Raw genomic sequence first — 25,915 nt, 5'->3', positions numbered from 1 at the left:
GATGCAAGCCCGGTGGAGGTGGCTGAGGGTCATCAGGGATGCTGGTGCCTGGTGAGCAGCGCTAACTCCACCTTTCACTGGCCTGCAGGACACAGGAGGCTTGAGACTCTACATTTGACTCTTCTGGAACTTTCCAAGCACCTTCTAAAACTCATTTTGCCTCAGTTTGCAAGCCTGGCCACAGTCTTAAAGGAACAGCTGGGACAGCAGCCAGGAGAGGTGCTTCAGGCTCTCCGCCTTCTCAGCATCCTTGTCCCTGGGGCTGCTTTCTAGACAACCAGCCCAGGAAAGGATGGCGCAAAAAGTCTAAGCGTCTTGCCATGTCTGTGGCTGCAGCCATGACAGCTCTAGCTCCCCGGAGAAGAGCAGTGTGAGGAAGGCAATTTCCTGCAGCTAGATGAACTCTCTCCTGGAGAAAAATGGCCCCTTTTAAGGAGCCGAGGCTACTACAGGCAATTTTCTTTAAATAGATAAGGGCTCTCTGCTCACTTCACGGAGCCTCTGGCTGGAGGACAAACGAGCACATCAACAGAACTGACATGCCCTCTTGGGGGCTCTGCGGCTCCTGGCCCAGAAGGGAGCTCTCAAGGCCCGCCAAGCTTTAGGAGAAGCTCGAGTGCTCATGCAGCTTGAAGCCTGGTGGCCTCGACAGCACATCCAGGAACAACTGAGGAAGTAGGCCGAACGGGCCCCGCCTCTGCTGTAAACTAATTTTCTCTGCCGACCTTATCACCTGGAGAGATGGGGGTTAGGAATCATTGGCTTTGTGACAGGAGGAGCAGCTGGTTATCATAAGGTTTGGGAGTGGGTAAGGGCAGGGATCCCAAGGTTCCTGTAGCCCACAGGGCAGTCCTGCATAACTGAGAATTGTCTTTCCAAAATGCTCTAGTGACATGTGAGACCTGCTCAGGCCCTCTCAGGTCTGACTGCATTCCCCTCACTCTTCTCATTCTAAACTCTCCAGCGGCTTGGTCTCTGTGCCTTTCCTCAAACCACATCAGCAGGTCCCTGCCTCAGGGCCTTTGCACCTGCTCTCTCCTCACTCTCACTTTATTCAGGTCTCCACTCCAATGTCACCTCCTCAGAGAGGACTTTGTTCGCCCTTCCTGAAATGGCCCCTCCCTCTATCCTCTGACCTAGTTTTATTTTTCCTTATTGAACTCCCCACTACCTAATTTGATATTCAGTATGTTTTTCTATTTCTTTTCTGTCTCCCTACAACCTTCACAACGAATACTCTTCATCTGTTTTGCTAAGCCTTGCATCCCTAGCTCTAGAACGCTGCCTGTCACATAGTAAGTGCTTGATAAATGCTTCATGTGTGACTAATTAGGCTGATTCAGGTTCTAAGAAATAAAGAGAGAGAATAAGGCCACCCAAGGGCAGCCCAAGCTACATGCAGGGAGATCAGGGGAGGCCACCCTTACGTCCTCAGACTCGAAGACATGGCAGATCATCTTGTACTGCCTTTTCCCATCCTGGGACGGGTGGGAGGCTTCCACGTTCTCCTGGGAGTTGGAGCGGGGCATCCGCCTGCGGGCCATCAGCACGACGATGTTCCCAATGTCTGCGATGTAGGAAATGGTCCGCAGAGGGTGGTCCATCATTGTCTCCTGGAGGGCGGAAGGGAGAGGATGGCCAGCGCAGCATCGAATGAGCCACGAGAGAGTGTGCCACCCCTCAGCCCAGCCCAGTGTGGTCCCCATGCAGAGGGGCCCCGGGACTCACTGCAAAGACCCTGTTGGCAGATTGACATGCACCCACCCAGGCCTGGGGACAATTCCCTTGGCGAATGGTAACCCAGAGCAGGAAGTGGTCTGCAGTATATGAAAAGAAACGTCAATCATTTCACAACCAGTGGAATCTCTGCTGGAGAAGTTAAAAAAAAAAAAAAAAACCACAAGAAAAAATCTACATGTGATGGTTGTATTTTGTTTGTGTGTGTGTGTGATTTTAAAATTTCTTAAAACACTAATCTGTACAAGCCCATCAATCATCTAATAAAAAATTTGAGAATTATCAGCAAACAACATCCATGGTTTATCTTTTCCTCTGATCTTTAAGAAAACAGTCATCCCCCCTTCTCCTCCCAGGTAGGCATTGCAGACACCACCTTCTAGCTTGTACGAAAGCCAGCCCCTGGGGACAGCGGCTCTGCAGACATGGGCGCAGTCTCTGAGGGCCCCCCAGGGAAAGGCGGGAGCTGGCTAATACCTGTGTGTCGGCATTCAATACTTTGATTCTCTGGGTAGAAATGAAGAGATCCACCTCTGTCATTGGCTGAGATTCACCTTCAGGAGCCTGAGGAGAAACATACACCACGGGAAAGTTTAATATGTTACTCTGACCTGGATGCCTGGGAGCAAGGTTAGCTCACACACAGAGGCACAGGGACACAGTCACCAGAACGGCAATGCAGACTCCAGGGCTGGACGGCCAAAGCTGAAGGGGCCACACAGAGGATGGACACGTGCATGAGAGTTAGCACCTCCAGGTTAGCGGGGAGAATGCAGGATGCCACCTGCTTCTTCCCCTGCAGAAGCAGTAACTCGCTGCAGCAGATTTGACTTGATGAACAGTGATCATGAATGGCCCTTTCTGCAAGGGCTTCTGAGCCCAACAGATTAAAGGAATAATGGCAAGTGAGTCATATCCCAGGCCGTTGGAGAAGTCACTTAGAGTCTGCACCTGCTCGAGAGATGGGGGAGCACATTTACAGCAGGTGCAAATGAAGTCCTCCTGGCAGTTCTGGTAAGAGAGTCTCCGTGCTCACACACCACCACAGCAACACAGAAGCAGGACCCACTCCTGAAGCCACCCCAGGAAGACAGAGCCCCAGTGCTTCAACATCCCGGGGTAGCTCATAAGCACCTAGAAGCCCCACGACCAAAAAAGCACACCAGTCTGGTTCACTTAGGGTTTAACTCCGCACACGTGTGGTTATTAGCGAGTTTTCTTTTTTGCATCCAGCAATCTGAGAAATCCACAAATCAGACATGACCGTAATTGAACAGACCCGGGTCCCTGCGACATTAATGCTCCTGGACGGTGGGAACTTTCGCACGACTCTACGATTCATTTAGCGTCTCCAATCTGCTCCCTGTCGTTCCTCTGAAGTGAAATGACTAATGAGCAACAGAAAACAGCCACTTTTAGGCAACTGAGTTTTGAGAAACGTTGGCTTATGGGGCGGTTCAAAAAGAAATCTGAACAAAAACTTGCTGGATGCAGAAAACAAAAACACGAAATAAGAAGGCAAAACATAAATAAATGAAAAGAACAGGCAGAACACCAAGCTGATGACGTTATTTGTACTGCACCTTCTTCCTGCTTTTGGCTAATTTCTGGGCCATCTGCTTAGCATGGAACAAACAGAGACAGGAGAACAGTTAGAAGAGAATCTGCAGACTCAAAGTTGAAAAGGGAATCGACAAACTAATATTGATCGTGGTATCAGGCGTTTCTGTGGGAGGAGGACTGACTTAAAAACAATCCCACTCTATGATCAATTTCCTAGTTGAGAATTTAGTTGGTGGCAGGGCAGTAGGAGGAAGAAAATGTATTGAGGTGCTTTTATACTTAATCCCATTGCTGTTTTCAGAGAGTCAAGTTTTGGTTCTGTTGGTTTTCTTTATTGCACGCCTATTTTCTATTTGATTGATTTCGGCCTATATTTGTATCTCCTTCTACTTATCTTTGGGCTTAATTTGCTGATTTTTTTCCAGCTTCTTGAGACGAACTTAAACTATGGATTTTGACACTTTTGTCTTCTCTGATATATTTAAAGCTATGAATCTCCCTCTAAGTACTGCTTAGCTGTATCCCACAAGTTTTGACATGTTGTAATTTAATTATCACTTCATTCAAAGCATGTGTAATTTCCAAGGAGACTTCTTCTTTGAAACTTGGATTACTGGAATTGTGTTATTAATTTTAATACATCTGAGGATTTCCTAGTCATCTTTTTGTTATTGATTTCTGAATTAATTCTACTATGGTCAGAGAACATATTCTAATTTCAATTCTTTGAAATTTGATGAGTCTTAGCTGTATGGCCCAGAACATGACTGACTTTGGTGCATGTGTCGTGTGGACTTCCAAAGACACATTTGCAGTTGTTGAGAATAGTGTATCAATGTCAATGAGGTCAATTATATTGGTTAAGAGTATTGTTCAAATTTACATACTTGCTAATTTTTTTTGTGTTTGTTCCAACATTTATTGAGAGAAGTATGTTAGAATCTCCAGGTGTTACTGTGTATCTGTCCATGACTCCTTTTGGTTCTGTCAATCTTTGCTTTATCTATTTTATGTTTATGTTATTAGGTGCATATGTATTTAAGATGGTTATGCCTTCCTGTCGAATTGATACTTCTGTTGTTCTCCTTCTTTATCTCTAGTAATACTTCCTGCCTTAAATTTGTGTAATATTAATATAGCCTATCCCTAACTAGAAATGGATGTAATAGTCCCCCTTTTTCTTATAAGTAGAAGATAGCATAAGCGATAAAAGCAGAGACTCCGGGGCCAGGTTGTCTAAAACTGGATCCTGGCTTTGCTACCTAGAGTTGTGTAACTTGGAGCAAGCCACTTAAAGTCTCTGTGCCTCAGTTTCCTCATCCGTAAAATAAGGATAAAAATAGTACCTACCTCATAGGGCTGTTTTGAGGATAAAATAAATATATGCAAAGCTCTTAGAACAGTACCTGGTGCACTAGAAGCACTATATTTGTGCTTGCTGTTCTATGATTATAATTTATCTCTGTCAGGATGCAATTTCTTGTCTTTTGGTAAGGCTTGCTATATATACACAGATCTCGTACGAATAGTGGTGAGTCAATGGCCAAACCACGAAGGCTGCTGTGGTGATGGGAGTGGGTGGAGAAGGAACTGCTCTCTCACATTCCTTCATACTCACCTGGTAGAAAAGATCTTTAGCTGTCAGCAGCGCATCTCTACTTCATTAATAACTAAAATGTGTTGTCTGGACTACCTCATTGTGGAGAAACTGGATGAGTCAGCCACCCGAACACCAAACAGCTCCTCTCTGGTACACCCAGGACACGAGGGCAGCCCCACTCCCACACAGCCACCCCACAGCTCTCACTGGTGGTCATGAGTTCACGGTGAACAGTCTGCTCTGTAAAAGTCTAAAGGCAGCAACTGCAAGTGTAATCTTAACTGCTAAGCGTGACAGAGGAAGCATTTCCACCCCTGAGGAGTGGCCCTGGGTTGATGCTACGCCACACCACACACATGCCAGTGCGGACTCCGAGAGCCCTGCTGGGGCACGTTCCAACCTGTGTCAGTTATAACCCTCATGATAAATGACTGCTGTGAGATCCTAATGCTGTTTGTTTTCTACCACTTCCCCTGAAATGATATGACAGTAATGTAAGAATTCCCATTATTTTTGATACCCAAACCTAAAAGCTATTGGTCAAAATTCTTCACTCTAGGAATGAGATATTTGAAAGGGCCCTTTCAAAGGAAAATAAGTCTGCCACAAATGGAATGCCCAAATTCTATTTTTTACTGGAATGAGTGATAAGGAAAAGGATCCAAAAGGCAAACTGAGTTTCATGAAAGGATTCTGAAATGATGTTTATGAAGTTAAAAATATTTTATGCACTTTGAGTAATACCATCTTTAAATCATCAATGATATTCAAGTGCCCTGAAACAAAGTAGAATTAAAAACTTAGACATAACATTGGAAATGATGAGGGGGTTGGAGGCAGAACGAGAAACTGGAGCAGCAGAGAAGTCCAAGAGAAGCAGAAGGCCAGCATGCATCTTAACGCGAGGAATGACAACATCCATTCAAGTCCTCGTGTTTCACAGGATCAGTGACGGCTCACCACCCAGCGGGCTGTGGTGCAAAGGACGTAAACTGTGGCAGTGTCCACCCAATCACTCAATCCACAATGTGTATTGAGTGTTACTGTTGTTAAGACCCTGTAGGTTAGTCGTGCTGGTCATTCTCCCAACTGTTCTAGCTTTTCTTCCACAGCTCACATTTATTGAGCACTTGCTTTGTGTCAGTATCCTAAGCATGTTTATGTGTATCAATGTAAAAGCTTAGAGTAACCCTATGAGGCAGGCACTACATTATTGTCATCTTTCAAAAGTGGAAACTGAAGCACAGAGAGGCTAATTAACTTGCCCAAGTTCACATAGTGCTTAAGTGGCAGAAGAGAGATTCCAACCCTGGAAATCTCACTCTATACTCCAAACTGCTAGTTTGTGTAAGCTGTGTGTAAGCTGGGCAAGTTTCTCATCTATAAAATTCTCAGATTGTCTGTAAAATGGGGTTAATAATACCTACCTTATAGGATTCCCCACCCCCTTCATTTTGAGGAGTAAAGGAGATAACGTACATGAAGGGTCTGCTCTAAGTGTCGGTATCCTCTTTATTGACCACAGACTTCTTCAAGTCACATGGGAAAGTACGTGGCTTAAGGCTACAATAATAGAAATTTGAATTGTACAATTAACTCATAATTTTTACTTTTAAAGAAAATCATAAAAGAATGGAAAAAGCTGATTTAGGGGGATAGGCTAGTAAAGACAGATATAAGAATATTTGATAATGAAGGTTCCTTACAAAAATGCATGGACCTGAAAATATCAAAACACCATTTGTGAGCTAATTACACAAACTCCCCAAATGTAGAAAGAATGGAGACATAGAGTGTGTGTGGACAGGAAGCAGTTTCTACGGCTCCAATGGGAGCCAGGAGGTCACTCTCCCTTCTGGCTGAATAGCAGAGAAGGAGGCAGGAACGAGGGTGGAACGAAGCACTGAGATGTGGTGGAGAAAGAGGAAGACAAGTGAGCTGGCTGCAATGGCTTCCGGTCTGTTCTCCAGATGGGGCCAGGCATGATTTGCACACTCAGGGGAGGGAGGGTCTCCATCTAGGGCACTTTAGACACTGACAGCATGTAGGGCAAAGCTCTCCCAGAAGTTTCTCCCCAAACGTGTTCTGGAAAATTCTAGCAACGAGACTTTAACAGGTATCACACAGTGGTACCATATTCTCTCTTCAAATAATTATGGAGCTTCTTGTTAATGTAAATTCAATCTCCTTAGTACAGGACTTCTCAGAGCCTTTGACAGGAAAACATAGGTGGCAAATATCCAAAGAGGAGATTATTTTGCAGCATTTCTTGAGCTGTTTTGCTATCAGTTGGCTTTGCTGGAATGTACAGAGCGCAGTTGGAGAAAAGATGCTCCATCAGGCCGGATGGTCTATCTTCTCTAAGGCAGTGGTTCCCAAACTGTAGTCTACGTCAGAATCTCCTGGAGGGCTTAGGGAAACTCAGATTCCTGGGCCCCACCTGCCATGAGTTTCTGACTGGGGTGGGGTCTGAGAATCTGAATTTCTAACAAATTCCCAGTGATGCTGATACGGCTGGTCTGGGGAGCCCACTTCAAGAACCACTGCTGTACTGCATGGGGCCTCCTGCAGGGATATTATTTCTTCGCAAAAATGATGAACAAAGGCAGAAAGGATACGTTGGGGGGGGGGTCCAAAGATGAAAAAAAAAACCTAACAAATGTCTGATGTCTTCTAATTCTGCTGCTGCATTCAGATGCATCTTATTTCTTACATTTTGGTAGATGGAAAAGCCTTTTAATTTCAGATTCCTCAGCCTGCCTTGCATTCTTGTTACCTAAACGCTCTTCTTGGTTCCCTTATCAGACTGCACGCTTCTCAAGGTCAAAGACTGGCTCTTGGTTAATTTTTATCTCCTAAGATGCCCATCACAGGGACCTGCATAGGGACAGTCTGCTCTCTGAGCCAAATTGCTTTGTTTTCTTTTCACATTCAGTAGAAAATGTCTGGCCAAACCACAACTCCAAATTCTTTTCCTTTTGGCAAAAAAAAAAAAAAAATCTGTAAATTCTTTGTTCAGTTAAGAAAATCGTACTTCTCCAAACTCCAAGTGTAAATCCAATAAGCAATATTGAATTCCAGTACACAGCTGCTGCTATGTGAGTGACAAGCAACACAATCAACAAACAGAACAGAAATTAAAGACCGCTTTGAAATGGAAACGGAAGCTTCAGGTTGGGTGTTTGCTGAGAGACAAAGCACCATGAACATCACGGCCACAGCTGGACACACAGTGAGGGAGGCCTCACTCGCATCCACCAGGTCAAACAAACAGTGTAGGCAGAGGAAAGACAGAGGGCACCACGGGGATCCCCATGGGGAGTGAGGGAGGAAGACAGAATCAGAAGGAAAGGAGGAAACTCTCCCCCTTTGTTTTGGTGGGAGCACCAGGGCAGAAATTACTCATCAGTTTGTGGTGAGGATATTGCTAAATGGATTTCTAAATCAATCCAGAGTTTTCTGCCTCCCTTCCTTCCTGGATGGACACTATAAAATCTGCAGCTTCATTCTGCTCTGCATCTCTGGAGTGGCCTAGAATAACTCATTCCTAAAAGGTAAGCCTCTCTTTAGAAAAAATCGTAGCGCCACCTCCCCTAAAGAAAGGAGTCTCCTAGGCACGTGTGGGCACCACAGTTCCCCTTAAGCCCATCCCGACTGATCTGGAAAAACGCTCTGGGTCCCTTGGTTCCCTCAGCAGACGATGAGGTCTCTGTGCACACTCCTGACACAGTAACTTTCAGAAATAACCAGGGGTCTGAACAGAGCCATCTCCACTGACAATTTGAAAAAGTGTCAGGCTGGGTGTAAAGTCGAACAATCTGATGGGCATTGAAATGGATATAAAAGGAACACAAGGCAGAAAATATTTAATGACAGGCAATAGTTCCTTCAGAATCATAGAAGCACAGTGTAAAATGATGCTTATAAATGAAATGTAACCATTTAATTTTACACTCTGTAATGAATTCCTCACACTACAGTAATTTGCTGTAAAAATAAATATATGTTTTCCAGATGCCTCCTCTGCTCTAGGCAGGTCTAAAATGGATTCATGATCAATCCTGCTTGTTCTGATGGACAGAGACATCTAATTTTTTGTTTGAATGAACAGTGGAACTTCTGGATACCAATCCTTCAAAGCTTCAAAATAAAACTTCTGGTTTCTTACCAGGGAGCTGGACTTTAAAAGAAGGGAAAACAACACTCTCAGATTCCACTGTGGAAATCAGGAGATAAAATTCACAGTACACTCGGCACTGGGTGGGATCTGACACCAGGATGCTGGAGCTCCCCTGAGCACTGGTTCGTGTCAGTCAGGTGATGTGTCTGTGCCTGCTCGCCCTCAAGGTCATGGAGTACTACATGTGTCACAGGGCAGTGGAAAGACAGAGGAACTCCACCTGCAGGAGTCAGGGCCACCAGTCAGGAGGCCAATAAACAAGGTGCGCAGAAGGAAACCTGATGACGTTTGAAACCTTGATCGACAGACGCTAGGAACAACTAACCTCAAAGCAATACGCAGTTTCTTCAGTACATCTTTTAGGGGGCACTCCTGCTTTGTTCTGGAGGACTCACCGGAATGGGTCCGGGTTGTGTTCCTTGATGGAGGTGGGGGGACCCTTCGGCTGTGTGCAGGAGAGAAATCTTTGTCCTGTGGCCCCATCCTGGCCATCACAGAGTGTCAAGCATCCCTGGCTCTGCCCACTCATGCCACTAAAAATGCCCCCGACACTGTGGCAACCAAAAGTGCCCCTTGCCCATTTCCAAACACCCCCTTTGGAGGTGGTCCCTGGTTGTCAGACAGCCACCGAATAAGGCTAGGTCCTTGCACTCCCATCGGTACTGGCGAAGCTAATGGCACCATTGACCTGGGAACTAAGTGCTGTGTAGAGAGTTTAGCTGAGCTATTCTGTGGTATTGCTGCCTCGGCATCCATTTTGTTTGGTCAAGCGGCCTGCGGTGACCTTAAATGACACTAGCCCCTCATGCAAACCCATGCCCTAGATAACGGCCCACAGAGTCACAAGCAAATCCAAGTTCCTGATATGACACTTACAAAAGCCCCTGTGAAAAACAGTCTCCCCTCTCCCAGGCCTTTTCCTTGTGTGCCCCTTGGATAAGACCCCCATGGAGCTCACCCAAACGCCGCTTTTTGGTTTGAATTGACCAATCTGGTCTTAGCCTGGGAACCCCAAAGCTGACCACGCACAGACCCTAATAAAGGAATGTGCCCTAGGTCCTGTCTCCCGCTCTGCCTGCACCCTCCCTTGACCCACCTGGTGGGCCCTCGAGGTGTGCTGGTTCCTCAGGACTTGTGGGTAATAACTTCTCTATTTCAATTTCTTTCCTTTTTTTTTTTTTTTTAAGGATTGGCACCTGGGCTAACAACTGCTGCCAATCTTTTTTTTTTTCTGCTTTATTTCCCAACCCCCCTGGCCCACCCCCCGGTACATAGTTGTATATCTTAGTTGCGGGTCCCTCTAGTTGTGGGATTCTATTTCAATTTCTCTTGTGGTCTTCTGCTCTCCATCTGGCGCCCTGGGGCTCTACTTAACAAATGTTAACTTCATAAAATCATAACATGCTGTTTGGTGACTGTGGGACATGAGGAGTCCGAACTATGTCCCTAAAGACTTGGTTTTTAAAGTTCTTTGCTGTGTATGAATTAAGACAGGAAGCTTGTTCTTTCATACAGTGTTGTATGTTCTCGTTTTGAACGTTGTGCCCGATAGATTCTAAATTAAGGAGAAGACTGTGGGGAGATCTGGGTGTATTAATGTCACCTCTTTATGATAAGGGGAGACAATGAAAAGGAATTAGGCCAAGCTTGGATGGGGAGCTCAATAGGAACCTGATGCTACCAGCAACCTTACTGAGGCTTAAAGACCCAAAGGTTGTCATGAGCTGTCCTGTTGGGAGATACAAGGTAAGACGCATCTCTGTGGGTAAGGGTGGGACTTCCCTTGGAGGAAGTGGACCTCCCCACTGTCAATCATCCTGGAAGAGGCTACTTTTGGGAGAAGACATGAACACCACAGAAGTGGGCCTAGTGGCAGCAGGGCCTCTGAGGCACAGACAAGGTTTGTACATCCTGGATGAAGCGGTAGGGTGGGTGCTTGATACATTGAAGAGGCTCCTGTTAGGAATCTTGACACTGGGGCTGGCCTATGGGTGTTGTGACAATAGCCACCCTTGGTGTGGCTGAAAATACTCTCTGGTTTATGCATCCTAATTCGTAAAATGTCAGCAGTAGTAGTACCGAAAGTCGCAGCATGGGCTCTCTGTACCGTGGATGGTTAAGGGAAGGGTCAGTGCCGAGCCTGGGAGAGCAGTGCCTGTTACAAGTGCAGAGAGGTCAGTGGCTCATGGAGGTCCCAGCGACAGGAGTGATGGAGAACAGCTTGATGAGGAAGCAGTGAGAAGGGACCTGGGGACATTCACACGGCACCCTGGGGAACTGCAGAATGGGCAGCAGGGGTCTCAAAGTCATCACGATTAGGGCATCAATGGAAATATGACCTTGTTTAATATTCACGGTGTGGCAGAGCCTCGGAAGGTGAATAACAGAGGAATCAGCTCCAGTGGGAGGACCGGAAGCACCCCCTCTGCTCTGATGACCTCTGTGAATTGCTGCTCCCTCTTCCCTTAGAGCTCTCAGGCGGCGTCTCACCTCTCAAGGGCTCCTCTGCACTCCTGTGGCACTTAGTGTCCACACCCTTCTCTCCTCCTTGGGTACACCACGCACGTTTGCTGGCCTGATTTGTTTCTCATTGGTGCTGCTGAATTTGAGGGTAAGGATTTCACTTCATAAATCGCTCTTTTCCCTCCCTCTCAAGACCCTGCACAGCCATGCACACATAAATGTTTCGGAAATATCGTTTCCTTGACTAAGGACTCTTAGTACCTGCCTTCGACCTGAGCTTCTTTCTTGTTGCACAGTGCCACACAAACACCTGGACAGAACGGGGGAATGTGTGATCAAGAAGATAAGGAAAAGGGAAGGGTTCCTAGAGGAGGGAATCAATTTTCACCAGTTGAAACTGGATTAACCCAATTCTGGTGAGTGCTAACCTAGCCCAACGTGCTTGATATACCTGGTTCTGGGTTTCCACGGTGATGCTATCCCTGTGGCTCTGGGTGAAAATGGCCTCGTGGTTCCAGAGGGGCTGCCCAGTGATTCTGGGTGCTGAGGGCCCATAGTGGCACTTGAATGACATGCTGGCACTGTAAATGTCCCTGAAGTCCTGGGTTTGTCCATGAGTCTAGGTGGTACTGGCATCGTGGTGGAGAATCTGGAGCTCCACGGGATCAAACTGGTTGTGGCTGATTCAAACCAGTTGTGAATGATTTACACTAGATGAAAGTGGTTCTTCCTGGATCAAACAGGCTCACTCCTTTTGAATCTTGATAGAACCGATTCAAACAGGTTATGACTGGCTCAAACTAGTTTGAACTGGCTTAGCCTCACACTGACTTGTTCAGACTAGCCAGGTTAGATTTGATCAACTGGTTCATCTTCCTTGAAGCAAGCCAGTTCAATCCAGCCTGAACAGGATCAACCGGTTTGGAAGCAATGAGACCCAGCTTGGACCACACTGTCACACAGTGTTTAAGTCACTGATCTCCGGCTGTCAGCGGAAACGCAGTGATAAAGCTTTCACATTGGAGACGTAATACTCAAGGTGATGTTCTTCCTCATCATCTCAACTTTATAAAGTTTATGATCGTGTGTACTTTTCCTCAAGAATAGCCACTAAGAACCACCAAAATATATCGTGTTTGTGCTTAAAGACTCCAGCATACATTTTTTCTGTTTGGAACTGTTAGCAGGTATATGGCTAAGCGCGGCCTGCAACACCATCCCGATCCACTCTCCTCTAACCTCGGGACGAGACAGATGAGGCGTGGGGTGACAGCGTGGGATGGCTCGGGTGCCCACACGTGCCCACCGCGCCCCCTCACCTTGATCCTGCTCACTGCTTCCTGGGCCTGCATCATGCGCACGTTTTTGGAGGGAGTTTTGTCTGAGAGCAGCTGGGTGGAGCCAAGGTAATTGGCAGCAAAAATGATCCCATCGATCAAGTCCTCAGGGTCACAAGGTCCGGGAACTGTAATACACAGAGCCGCAGTGGTGAGTGAAGCTGCCCTGGGGTGGGCCCGCTGGATCCCTAATCCCAGACCGTGCACCACCCCTCCCCCACTGCTCACCACCGGCACAGGTGGCCCAGTTCCAGGGACCCCTGAGCAGGTGCATCAACCTGCTAGTCTAAGGCATCTCTTTGCATCCACCTTCACTCACCCCTCGTTTTCAAATAGAAGGAACAATTTCTTCTTAATTTACTTCAGCCAGGCCATTTACTGTGAGAAACGATGTGAATATTTATTTAAATATGAAACAAAATTCAGTCATAAAGGATGTTTTTTCCCCCGTTAGACGGTGAGCATTTGGGGGACAAGGACCACGTCACATTCACCTTTGGCTCTCCTGTGTCCAGTCAGTGTCTGCCATCTAGTGAATCTCAAATAAATGTTTGCTGGAGAAATGGTTAGGTGAGCAGAAGGCTGTCTTACTAGAAAATCTCATCTTACAGCAGTTCCTTTACTTGCCACTCATTCATATCTCCGCCTTCCAGGTTATTCGTTATGGGGGAACAAATTTTAGAAATCATAAAAATGGGTATTTGTTTCAGAACATCTGGATTCCCATAATGGCCTGTGACCCCAATGCTGGAGACAGATAACATTACCCCAAAGCCACAACCTTGCTGACTTACAAGCTCGCATGCTCCCAGCCAGCGCCTGCATACAGATCAATTCCAAAGAAAGTCGGAATTTTCTGTTCTCGCTGACCAGCCTTTTAAATCAAATTTTAGTTTTAAATATTTAAAATGGGGGCATCTGATTCTAATCATAATCACCTTGTAAACCATCCTAGAAAGTAAAACATGTCTGGGACTAATATATAACTTTACAACAGATGCACTAAGAAAGCATTTCAATTCTGCAATGAAAACATATATATTTTCTTTGGCTTGAATGCCATACTTGAGGAGACTAAAACATACATTTTTAACCCACTGGTAAGACCTCAGGGTCTTAAATCATACAATTTGAAATGCAAACAATTTGCTTTTTCCTCTCGGAGAGCTGATCTGAAATGGTTTTTATTTTTATCCTTAGACATCAAGCTCATCTTGAGCTTAAATAGCCACTTCCCATGATAAGCTACTCATCAGGGTACAGACTTAAAATAATCTATTCATTTTTCTAAAACCAAGGTGGTGGGTGAAACAAAGAAATGAACAGGGTTTTAAGAAAGGCCTTTGCAAAGCATCTGTGTAGTAATTAAATGAGGAAACCTGTTATTTGTTTCATTCTCGATCTTTCCGACAAAGACTTGGGGACAAACACTGAGTGGTACCCAGCCAACCTGCCTCTGCTATGAACCAGTTATTTACACTCTTTGCAAGAGCCACGTGCTTCCCACCCTGAAACCTTCATAGATGTGAGCAGGATTCAGGTTATTCACAATATCCAGCTTTAGGCGTGCAGCAGGTGCATTAGAAGCACCAGTCTCACTAAAATAAGATATGGGCAAGTTAGGTCCCACGCTACGCTTTCTAAAAAGTAAAAGATGATCAGTCTTTTATGATAAATTCCTGTGACAGATTTACACTGTTACTTAAACATAATCACTTTTGCCAACCAGGTATTGAGAAAAAAGATCTCATCTGGGACAGTAACTTTTAAAAAAATTTTCCATTTATTTTGTGAAAATAATGAATGTTAAAAGAAAAATAAAAATGAGCTACGCACTTCCCTACAGACTTCCAGTATCATATATTCATCTCCGAGTTAGCTCCCATCACCGAAAAGGGTCCCTCTTCAACCGTAATAAGTGTGGATATGCAGACACGTGTAAGAGCAATCCAAATAATATTTAATTGAGTGTACAAATGTCAAGCAGCCAAGAGACAGAAATATTGAACCTAAACAAATTATACATTTGAGCTATGATCTTATGCCATTTATCCTCCAGGGAAATTGTTTATAATCAAATGTCACTGTTGCTGTATCATACCCAGAAAAAATGCCCTAATTTCATAAGTTCATTTCAGTGTATTTTTAAAAAGGTAAAAACATTAACGTTATGAAGGTCCTAAAGTCAAAGAACTACAGGTTGTCTTTTGGAACGTGTTTTCCAGTTCAGGGATGCCCTTGTGTTGCTCTTCAGGTGAGCAAGCAGACGCATTACAACCTCACACTCATGTTAAGGCGAAGCCTCAAAATCTCTAGGCCAGGAGGACCAGATACGAAGAAGAATGGGGTTTCCAAGCTTCTGAAAACTCCCCGAGGTGCTCCTGTGGAATGTTGGAGCTTTGCAAAAATGGTGCAAATAACCTGCGGGTTACTCAAGAAAGAAAGCTGAGTAACAACCAAACCTATGAGCTTGTCCTGGGTTCAGGCCCAAGGGTTCATGAGGGCTCATGAACCCTGGAAATTCATGCCCAGGCGGTGGATCAAACTTAACTGTTCACTCACAGGAGTCAAAGGCCAGACACATACTCAAAGTGATGTCTGGGCCTTCTTTGGCCCCCAGAAAATCCTCCTCCAGGGAAATGACAGTGACTTTACCCAAAAAGGCCTCTGCCATCCTCCCTGGTCATGCCTCCTGATGGGTGGCACTTCTAGTCTTGTGTGAATGAGAAATAGGCGCATTATTTGTGTGGCAAGACTTCAAATTGCGGTGCATGGCTTGGGCTGAGTTTTGGTCCCACTAGGCCTCCTGAGTGGGTGCCCTTATGCAGAGAATAACCCGCACAACCATGTGTGGCAGCCCTGCATAGAATACCAGTTACGGGGAGAACTGGGGAGACAGACTACTGGTTCATGGCCTGGCTTTGCTACTTGCTAACTGTGTGATCTTGGGAAAGTTACTCGCTCTCTTGATGCCTCAGTTCTCTCAAGCATAATATGGGGACAATGATAAAACCCACTTCACAAAATCAAGGTGAGGATTCAATTAGTTATTACATGGAAAGTGCTTAGAACAGTACCTGGCAGAGGGTAAGAGTTTGATAAATGTTACTATTACTAGCTCATCCAAGCAAGAGATGGCAATTATTGGGAAGGACTTTTTCTTTTTTTAACCAAGAGGACCAAAATTTCTCCCTTAGTTAAAGTTCATTCCCACTTGAATGGTCCTTGATGGATGTAAGAGGTTGTACAGGAGTACACGGAAGGAGACTTGGGTTTCAGATCCAACGTGACCATTTCTGAGCCAGAAAAAGCCCTCGGCCTCACTCCAGCCTCAGGTTCCCATGGACAGAATCAGCAAAGGCAGGAGGAGGATTGCGGGTGGTTCATAGCTATTGTTCTTTTAGTCCAAGATTCTAAGACTGTTAAGACTGTGAATAAGTGGCCTTTCTTCCCCATTATCGTCTTATGGCTCAGAGCTTCAAATACCCCAAATGCTAAAAGATTCATGAATGACTCAGTGCTCAATATTTCCTTCTCAGCTCTTACCTTCAACGTAGGTTGGGAACGAAGCCAAGCTTTTTCTTGACTGTAATTAAGAGAAAGAGATAACAAAAAGGGCAAAGCATGATGAAAAATGCGTTAACACAACCATCCGTGCAACACGAAAAACAAATACATCACCAATGGCAGATATTAACCAGTTGTCAACCGTTTTTGGTTGCAGAAAGTGAAGTGTGCATAAACATATGCATTTATTATTAAAGGTTACCCAAAGCCCAGAACCATCCATTCATATTTCAGATAATCTGAAAATCCTACATTCCACAATCAGAGAGATGCCTGTCAGCTTTAAAAATATCCCACAGACCACAATTTATTATCAGATAGAGCAATAAAAAGGGCATAATTTGTATTCTTAAGATTCTGGGTTTCTAAATGAAAAACTGCCGATTAATAAAAGCACCAACAATATGATTACATGTTGAAATTAAGAATCCCCTTGGAAAATTTTATTTCATTTTGGGTCTTTGCCGCAGTGATCTCTCACTGTGCTAAAAATGTCTGCAAGAGTTTTTCTCTCTCCTTTTCATCTCTAACTGATTTGTTTTAGTTTAAAAATTCCGTTACATAAGTCGTTATTGTGTGTTACCTTATAATAAGAACACAACAAACAAAGGAGTAAACTAAAAACCCTGGAATTTCTTATATTAAATAACACCTCATAGTGAAGGTCAGTCTTCTAACAGTATCCTTGGATGTGGACATAATCAGCTAGGAACCTTCTAGAACCTGACTGGATGGCAGTTTAAATGCTCTCAGAGGAGCAATACTTACCATTTGGTTCCTTTCACAAGCAAATGTCCTAGAGATAACTCTGAGTGGTATAAAGTAGGAAATTCATCTCTGCTTCAACCAATAATAGAATTTGTAGCTGGATGTCTGGGGCAGGGTGATGTGAGCATTGAAAGAGAATGGAGAGCAAATGTGAGAGATAAGAGTCCTTAAAATGGGCAAAAAGTAGGGTTTTCAGGGCTTAGGCTTATCCTCAGAAAGCCTAACAATTTTCATTGCTAAGAATCTACCAGGTGTTGGGTGATCACTTAAAGATGTACCTTTTAGAAAAAGGGTATCTAGTACAGCACAGCTGCTCAGTTGGTTGACTTGCATTGAGGGTATACTCCAGGGTGCCCAGTGGGCTCAAAGAGTGAAGGGCCCCAGATGAGGGCTAGGATGTCATGGGAAACAATTCATATCACAGTACTTTATATAGTATTCTTCATTTGGAAGATGGGAATGGCAAATGGCTGATTAAAGAGTTAATACTTGCACAACATTCTAAAAAAATAGTAGTGTTAATTGTCATGTGAAAAATTGGAGGCAGTCAAAGAAACTTAATTTTAAGAATCTAACTCAATTCAGGACAATGACAAGAATTCAACACGAATCACACAATATACCACACAGGGCAACCCATCAGTAAACCTGCTGCTGGTGTGCTCACGGGGATGAAATGGTTCCTCACACCAAAGAGGACGGGTTTCTGGTTTTAGAAAGGATCACCTTTAAAGAAACTGAAGACACAAGTCTACCAGGAATGAAATGTTATTGGCTGCTGATGCATTTATGGAAAAATGCATATCAAGCAAAAGCCAAGATATGTGGATAGGAGGAAAGAGAACTCCAATTTCAACACTGCTTTACATTCATTTTACTTCCTTTTTATCCAGGCCCAGATAAGAAGACAGGCCCAGTTGGGTGCCAACAGCCAAGTCTGTCTAATTCTGATTGGTTTAAAGAATAAAATCCGTAACTTCATGGTATGCAGATGGAAGCCTGCTTCTTCATAAGGGCCAAAGATCTTAAAATTATTATTTCCCAACCATCTCCTCATCCTTGCCCTCAGCAGCTAGAGGCCTGGGGTAATGAGGGCTTACTTGGGTTTAAATCAAAATAGTTTAACCTCCAGGTACATCCAAGAAGCCAAATCAGACTTTCCTGGGTTATTAGGATTCTTTCCTCAATGCTAATCTCAAGGACGGTGTCCAGATTTTAGAAGCTACAAAAGAATTACTTTAGTCTATAGCCCTAAAAGCTGCTGTTTTATTTAGAGCCCCAACGGAGGGCATTTGGTACATTACTTATTCTCAATTCATGAGCTCATGACTGGCTTTCTTTAGTCTCTGGGGTAGTAAATTATTTTTTAAAAAAAGAGTTTTGTGAAATGAAAGAATCTCTAATTATTGCACACAAAGAGGATTTTCATCATTATTTCTAAGGATATGCAGAAACATGTGCCAAGTCCTGTAGGAACTAAGAAACTAACAAATTCGCCTTGCTTATTATAGCTGATGAATAATCAAATACTGAATATTCAGATGTCTGATGAGCCCTTTGTTTTCTCACACGTGGACAGGGATGAACATTGGTTGATCCTTAACATTCAAGAATTAATACAGCCACATTCAAGAAGATAAAGGCCAAGATCTTTGGGATTTTCCAGAAGGTCACACACACCATGTGCAGAGCCTCGAGGCCTGACAATTGGAATAATGACACACAAGCCACCTTGTCCATGCAGTGTGTGACCCACAAGCACTTTTCACCCCCAGGACAGCAGATCCTAGTGTTAAGAGCCTGAGCCCACAGGAGCTCTGGATTCAAATCCCAGCCTGACCCCTGTGAGCCTGGGACCTCAGGTAAATTACTCAACATCTCAGCTTCCTCAACTAACAAATGAGGACAATAATTCTGACCTCACAGAATCACTTTAAGGATTAAATGAGATACGATCAATGATTTGCTTGGCCCAGTTCCTAAACACTGTAAATGCTCAAGAAATGGTAACTCACATTACCATTATCACCACTGCAGTTGTCATTATTTTCTTCTTTCTAATTGTTCTCACCTGTCCATGTGCTATGAGTAAACCATAAGGCAGGCAAAGCTGTGGCATGTAGAGCCAGCAGAAACTGTGACCCTGTTACACCTGTTCCCATGGCCTAGGGTCTGAGGATCCAGACCAAAGGAGAACAAAGCATATTTCAAATCTAAATTGTAGTGTTGGGTTTGTTTCAGAGAAGGTCTCCGTATGTTTGTTTAGTTTAATATGAACAGGTTAATAAAAAAATATACTTCCGTCCTGCATGAATAGTTAACGGCAAATGTATGTGTAGTCAATGATACTTTAAGGGTAAATCTTAACTAAGACTCCATTTAGAAGTGGACCGCCACTCAGGTTAAAATGGAGACTGCTTTCTTCCACTGCGTTTAACATAAAACTATTAGCAAAAGGAGGAACAGTGAGACAATTGTTCATTATTGGTTTACCTCTTAAGGTATATCCTCAGTGTTGACTGGGCAGCATCTATATTTAGGGAAGCTGAGCCCACACACAGATTACGGTGCAGGCCAGTGTTTACCTGATGCTGGTTCATAAATAGGTGTGGGTGGCAGTTAGCTGGGTGTGAAAAGACGAGAGTGCTGGAGGAGGCAGCGGCTCCCCTCAGGGAAAAAAACCTGTGCTTCTGTAGCCCCAGAAACATCAGTGGGAGCAAGCAGCATCTTGTTTAAGTATTCTCAGTCTGGCCTCTGTAAGTAGGGCAACTGTCTAAGTTGTTGTCCAAAGGGACACTTCAGGGCTGCTCTGTCCAGAGCCCCTAGCCACACGTGGCTATTTAAGTTAACTGAAATTGAACACAATGACAAATTCAGTTCCTCAGTCCCATTAGCCACATTTCAAGGGGGCCTGCTAGGCACACGTGGCTAGTGACTACCATACAGGACAGAACAGCAGCAGAACATTTCCACCATGCAGTAAGCTCTCTGGACAGGGCTGCTGTCTCAGAAAGTGAGAAGAGGTGCTCACCAGGTGTGTTGCTTGGACCACAGGTGTGAACTGGAACCACTGCAGGTAAACCAGGACAAGTGGTCACCCTGTGGTCATGAAAGATATTTCACTCGGGCCTGAAATAAATGGGTATTTAAGAAAGCAACCCATTTCCCAAACCACACAGCAACTGTAAGTCCATGGTATCCAAGGTCTGTAACACCATGAGGAGGGAGACTGCCCCGTAGGATTTTTGATGTCCAGCGTCCAACACGGTCCAAGAGAACCTTCTGCATTGATGGAAATATTCTGTAATCTCCACTATCCAATACAGTAGCCACCCATGTGGCTACTGAGCGCGTGAAATGTGGCTAGTGCGCCTGAGGAAGTGACTTTTTCATTTTATTGATAATTAAAATAGACACCCGTAGCTAGTGGCTACCAAATTGGATGGTGTGGTTTTAATTACCGAACTCCACACCGGAGTGAAGAAAATAGAGTTTCTCTCTCCAGGGTAACTTGGGTCTGAAGCTCTGTGGGAAGCTGGAGAAAGCACAAACCAGAATTAGAACAGAAGCAAATGGGCTGCTGGCTTTTGAAATCAAGAGCACCGTACCTCTTTATTTGTGGAGGCTTCCGCGGGGTCACTGGGATGAAGGGGTGTACTTGAAGACTCTGCGCCCAGGGGTGAGGAGCTGCCCGGAGACGGAGACTGGAACACAGCAAGGGAACAACACGTGAGAAGCTGAGGGACTCGGGGAACACCCGGCCTGGCGGAGGGACGGGGAGAGAGCAGAAAGCCACACACAACCAAAGGAACATCTCAGGGGTGAGCAAACCTCCTTGGAGAGGAACTGCCAACTGTATACAAAAGACCTGGGGGTGTCAAGCTGTCTTCTAAATTCCCGCCATGTTTTCAAAGGACCCCTCACAACTCAGCTTTTTTTATCCCCTTTAGGCCAAGTGTTTAAATCAGCAAAAGTTGAATATCAAACGTAGAACCCTAGATTAATAAAGCTACAGGTGATATACAAATGTGTTTTTTAAAAATTTGTCTTATTGATGGATACAAAGACTTTGGGTATGCATTGTCTTATCAAATCACCTGCCCAAGATTTTGTGAATGGAAAAGTAAAAATTAAAACACATATTTTTAAAGAGGCAACTGGGATTGATTTTGATGACCAGAAACCACACCACCTGTATTGTCCTAGTCAGTCCATATTTCAAAGACTTTATCTGATTTAATCCACAGGCCATTGAAAATTCAGAGAAATTTCAGCATCCACACATTACCTTGGCTCCTCTTAGAACAGCTGGAAAATCCTTTGTTAAAGGATATGTTTAAAAAAATACGGCTTAGAAAAATCGTTTTGGGGAATATGGTCCCCATCAGGTGTGTTATTGCCCCAGGCGATGGGCTTGGGCTCCCTGCACAGGCAGATCTTGCTAGAATGAATATGAAGCTCCAGGCCAGTGCCTGACACACGGTCCATGCTCCTTAACTACCTGCGGAATGAATGACCACAGCAAGCGAGCACACACGGGGGTGGGACTAACAGGCTCTGAAAACCCTGCCCAGGCAAACATTCTGTATGCTCCTGAAATCTTAGGAGATGAAGGGACTCTTCAGGTGAGCCACAGGGATGCTTCAGAATTCTGTAGCGACGGTCCTCTGAGAGTAAGAATGCACTGCATCAGAGTTTGTTGGTGAGGTTTGATGGAAAGCATAAAACAGAACCCACGCAAGGATCTACTCTCTGCAGAAGTGTGGGGATGCGAGCAAGGAGAGGTACGTCCTTAGCAAAGGAGGCAAATAACACCAGTGGTTGCCTGAATCTGCGTCTGATCTCTTGAGACGGGCGCGTGGGGAGACTGAAGAGCAGAAACATCAGTGAAATACCTCTGCATGGAAAGGGAGAATGTTCCACAAAGCAGTGGTGCTGAGGAGGGGAGGGAGCACATTAATATACAAGGAGGACCTCAGTGGGCATTGTGTGAAAAAATTTAAAAAAGCCAAATCTTTTCCATAAAGTCTGAATTACAGGAAACACAGGGGGCACCAAATGAACTGAATGAAGACGTAGAGAAATGCAGTATGTTCCACACTGAGACGTTTTATGGTCCCAGCCTATTGCTGTGAGGGCTGGATTTGTTTCCCATGAGCCCAAATACCTGATTCTGGGCAGGCAGCTGAAGACCAAGGGGCCTCTTAAACATTCACCTGCAGAAATCAGCTACTCTGCAATAAGGCCAAGAGGACGGGCACAAGGAGCAGCAGACATAAAGTACCCCAAGCCCCACAGCCCCCGAATGCAAGAAAATGACCCTGCAGGCTTTTAAAAAGAAACAAACAGAATTTTTCATTTGGTAGCCAAGAGGGCTGGCGGGTACTTCTGAGTTCGATCTAAGTTTGGCCAACTCAAAGTTAATAGTAACGTCTTCATGAGAACGTAGCACCTTTAAATCTTCCCAATTTTTCAAATTTGAGGAGCTCTTTAGATATTTACATCTCTTTATTTTTTTCTCCAAGTAATTTTCTCTGTCGCAAAGATTTTAAGGGTCTAGTCCCTGGGGAAGCTAGTGCAGCTGGTTTCTCTTTAATTGCTTGGTTTGAGGGCTAACACCTTGATTTAAAAAAAAAATGCTTCAAAAGAGTCCAACAGTTATTTCTTTATCTACTTTCTGTTGCAAATCTTCTAAAAATGGATTCTTTGCAAGGTTGTGGGCACCAGAGCATCCCAGGATGATGTGAGAAGACAGGCTGTCTGAACAGTGGGCTGGGATGCCGAAGAGGCAGGTCACATCTCGCAGGAAGACGACGTGACCAGGGCCAGGTGCCCACCATGGAACGCTGGAGAAGAGGCTCAAACGTGACTGTGGCGGGCACTGTCCCCACCAAGGCTCTCATGGGACCCCCCCAACCTTTATTAGGGGCCACTCCCCGCTCAGACACTCGATGTCTGCATGCAAATGAGCTCCTTCATTTTTCCTTCCGTTTGCATGTGCAGTTAATGACTTCCATCTAGCGAGTTCTCCCTCATTCCCTCTTACGTTCACGCTCAATTCAAAAGCACTCGCCTTGCTGAAGCTTTCTCAGACTCTATTCCCAGTGCCGTCCCCCGACAATGGCACGTGCCAGGATTTGTAATGATCAGTTTATATACGTCTCCCCTCCTCCAAGAGCTCTTAGGTGGCAGGGATCTTGTCTTACTTATCTTTGTCATCCAAGTGCCTGGCCTTGGGTCTCATAAGCAGTAGGCACTCAGAAAACGTTTACTGAACAAATGATTTCAATGCAGTTTCTGGCTTTACCCTGTTTTCCAACTTGCACAGAAGTCAGATCAGCCACTCTCTCAGTATTTTTTAGTGGTAATGATAAACCCTTTTCGGATAGAGCAATCCTACACTGTTATGGGTAGAACGTTAAATCTGCATTTTGAATTAGAGAAAGGGTCTTTGCCTGTGAAGACTCTGACTTCAGCTCCAACAAAGCTCTTCTGAAGCAGAAAACTCCCCGAATGAGAAAGGACCCCACTGGTGGAAGCCTACTGCTCACATGCTGTTGCTGACAAAGTCAAGATGGACAAATGGCGTCAGAGCAGACACGGCTCCATGGAGCCTCAACCGAGGTGTAGTGTTAACTCATCTCAGACGTCTGCTTACAAGTCTTTGCCCCTCACCTCCAGCTTCTACCTTGTTATACTCTCAAAAGTGGAGAGAAAAGCAGAAATTGGACAATATTTTTTACTTTCAAAAAATGTACTGGAGGCAAAATTTAACCAATGAAATATGATACAAACAATAAAAATTATTACATATTTCTTTCTTCAGAGTCTCATGCCTTCTGGGTTACTGGATGGATATTCCATTTTAAGCAAATGAGACCAAGGATGGGAAGCAAACATGCACTCGGGAATTCACAAAGCTAAGAGCCGCAGCTGGAAGTCTAGAAGGAAGTAGTGATCAAAGATGATGCGATGACTCCCTGTTCTGGGTAATTACAGGAGGACTCCTTGAGCTCAACAACTTGTCCTCTGCGGATTGTGTTCTAGCAGATTCTCTAAACCCTGATCTAAATTTTACCGTCACATCTCTGGAGTCCCCCAGAGCAGAGCTTTCAGCCTTAAGACTTAGGTTCTTTGTCGCCAGGTGAAGATGACGATATGGATAGTCCTGTGAGATGGAAAATCCTGTTCTTAGGCCAGAGGTGGCCTAAGGATGCGAAAGCATCCAAAGGGAAAAGTAATCATTCATTTGAATTCCGACTGAACATCTCCTGGGGCACACATCGTACTGCTGGTGGTAGGGGTGAGACAGACAGCAGCTCACGGAAATTCCAGGACATGCTTGTAGGGGAGAAAAGCAGCACATGAATAATTATTATTCATGTATTCCTTCAACAGACATTGCAGTGCCTACCTGTGATCCTAATACTGGGCCAAGAAACACAGAGGAAAGCCATGGTGGGGTCCTGTCCTCCACCCCTTCCCAGAAAATGGGAGGAGGCAGCATGTGAGGTCAGGGCCATGCCAGGTGGCTAGGATATTAATCTATATGTAAGGACACAAGGTTGGAAGGGATCAACTCTGCAGGAGGGGAGGGGTATGGAGCAGCAGTGCTTCCTGGGGAAGGTGATTTTTCAGCTGAATCCTGAAAACTGTACAGTATTCATGGAGCAGGACAGGATGCAAGCGGGGGAAGGTACCGGAAACAGAGGCAGGGAGGTGGAATAGCACAGCTCTGCAGGGAAGGGAGAGATGAGCTGAAGGGCAGGGCAGGGACGAGTCACTGGCACCCCTTGATGATAAGCAGTTGGTCCTACTCTCTGCCAGAGGGTGTGTTGTGAGTCACTGGCCTGCTGTCCCACTGAAGCAGCACAATCTAGGCACTTAGCTATCTCCTGAGCTGAACCGGAAGGACTAAAGGACTGAGGGATCACGTCATCGCTTTCCCTCTTCCCTTTCCGTAATCCTCTTTCACCCTTGGACAGCTGCACGAAGGGAAGATTACAATCTGGCAAAGTGGACGGGATGATAATGAGATCACCCCAAAGCTTGAGCTAAAGGGCCCGCCGGATCTTTCCAAATGGACAGTGTTCTTTTCGGAAAGGCCTAAGGGCTGAGGCAGGCCCGAGAGCAAAGCCATGATTTGGAGAGGTGTACAGAGATCCTGAAAGACTTTTGGAGAAATTCTAGTCAAAAGACACAAAAAAGTGAGTTCTGCTTGGGCCATTCACTCATTTATTTAACATGGAAGTGCTGACAGTGTCTGAGGAAGCCCAGGTCCCCGCCCGTGCCCAAGGAGCTTCTGTTCTAGCAGAAGAGACAGACCTACAACAAGCACAGAGCATCCTCTGCAAGCAGTGGTCCTGTCTGAGTCCCCGCAGGAAAGCAAAAGCTACAATAACACGACAGTCACTAAGGAGCTGACTACTCACAATGTCCACCTGAACAGTCCTCCCCAAACACTAGCATCTATCTGGTCCACGCCTTTGTCAGCTGGTCTCTGTTGACTGCTGGGACCACCTGGCAATTACAAGGCAAAACCAGAACAAAAACCAAAACAGCAAATGCACTGCAGAGTAGGAGTGCAAATATTGCAAAAAAATAAATAAAAAGGAAAGTTCTATAAAGTTGGAGAACTGCTCAAACCAGCTATGGATAATGGAAGAGTTAGTGGAGTAAAATCAATTAACCATTAAGAGG

The 25,915-nt window shown here is 45.0% G+C and overlaps 1 protein-coding gene across 7 annotated transcripts in view; it reads right to left on the bottom strand.

Annotated features, from left to right (window-relative positions):
• The window catches only part of APBA1 (amyloid beta precursor protein binding family A member 1), a 216,020-nt gene that overhangs the window by 19,929 nt on the left and 170,176 nt on the right, over nt 1-25,915 (bottom strand). For 4 of the 7 annotated variants that reach the window (XM_070248935.1, XM_023627237.2, XM_023627240.2 and 1 more), the window contains exons 3-8: nt 20,824-20,919; nt 16,427-16,466; nt 12,863-13,008; nt 3,321-3,353; nt 2,215-2,301; nt 1,428-1,613 (exon numbers count right to left, since the gene is read on the bottom strand). In XM_070248935.1, coding sequence (XP_070105036.1) covers nt 1,428-1,613; nt 2,215-2,301; nt 3,321-3,353; nt 12,863-13,008; nt 16,427-16,466; nt 20,824-20,919 — 588 coding nt within the window. The remainder of the gene's footprint in view (nt 1-1,427; nt 1,614-2,214; nt 2,302-3,320; nt 3,354-12,862; nt 13,009-16,426; nt 16,467-20,823; nt 20,920-25,915) is intronic. The other 3 variants (XM_023627241.2, XM_070248936.1, XM_070248937.1) reach the window with 1 other exon arrangement.

This window comes from Equus caballus, chromosome 23, assembly GCF_041296265.1.
Source record: "Equus caballus isolate H_3958 breed thoroughbred chromosome 23, TB-T2T, whole genome shotgun sequence".
In the NCBI taxonomy this organism is placed as follows: Eukaryota; Metazoa; Chordata; class Mammalia; order Perissodactyla; family Equidae; genus Equus; species Equus caballus.
Note: the sequence above shows the minus strand (reverse complement) of the source record. Positions and strands in the feature narration are given on the sequence as shown.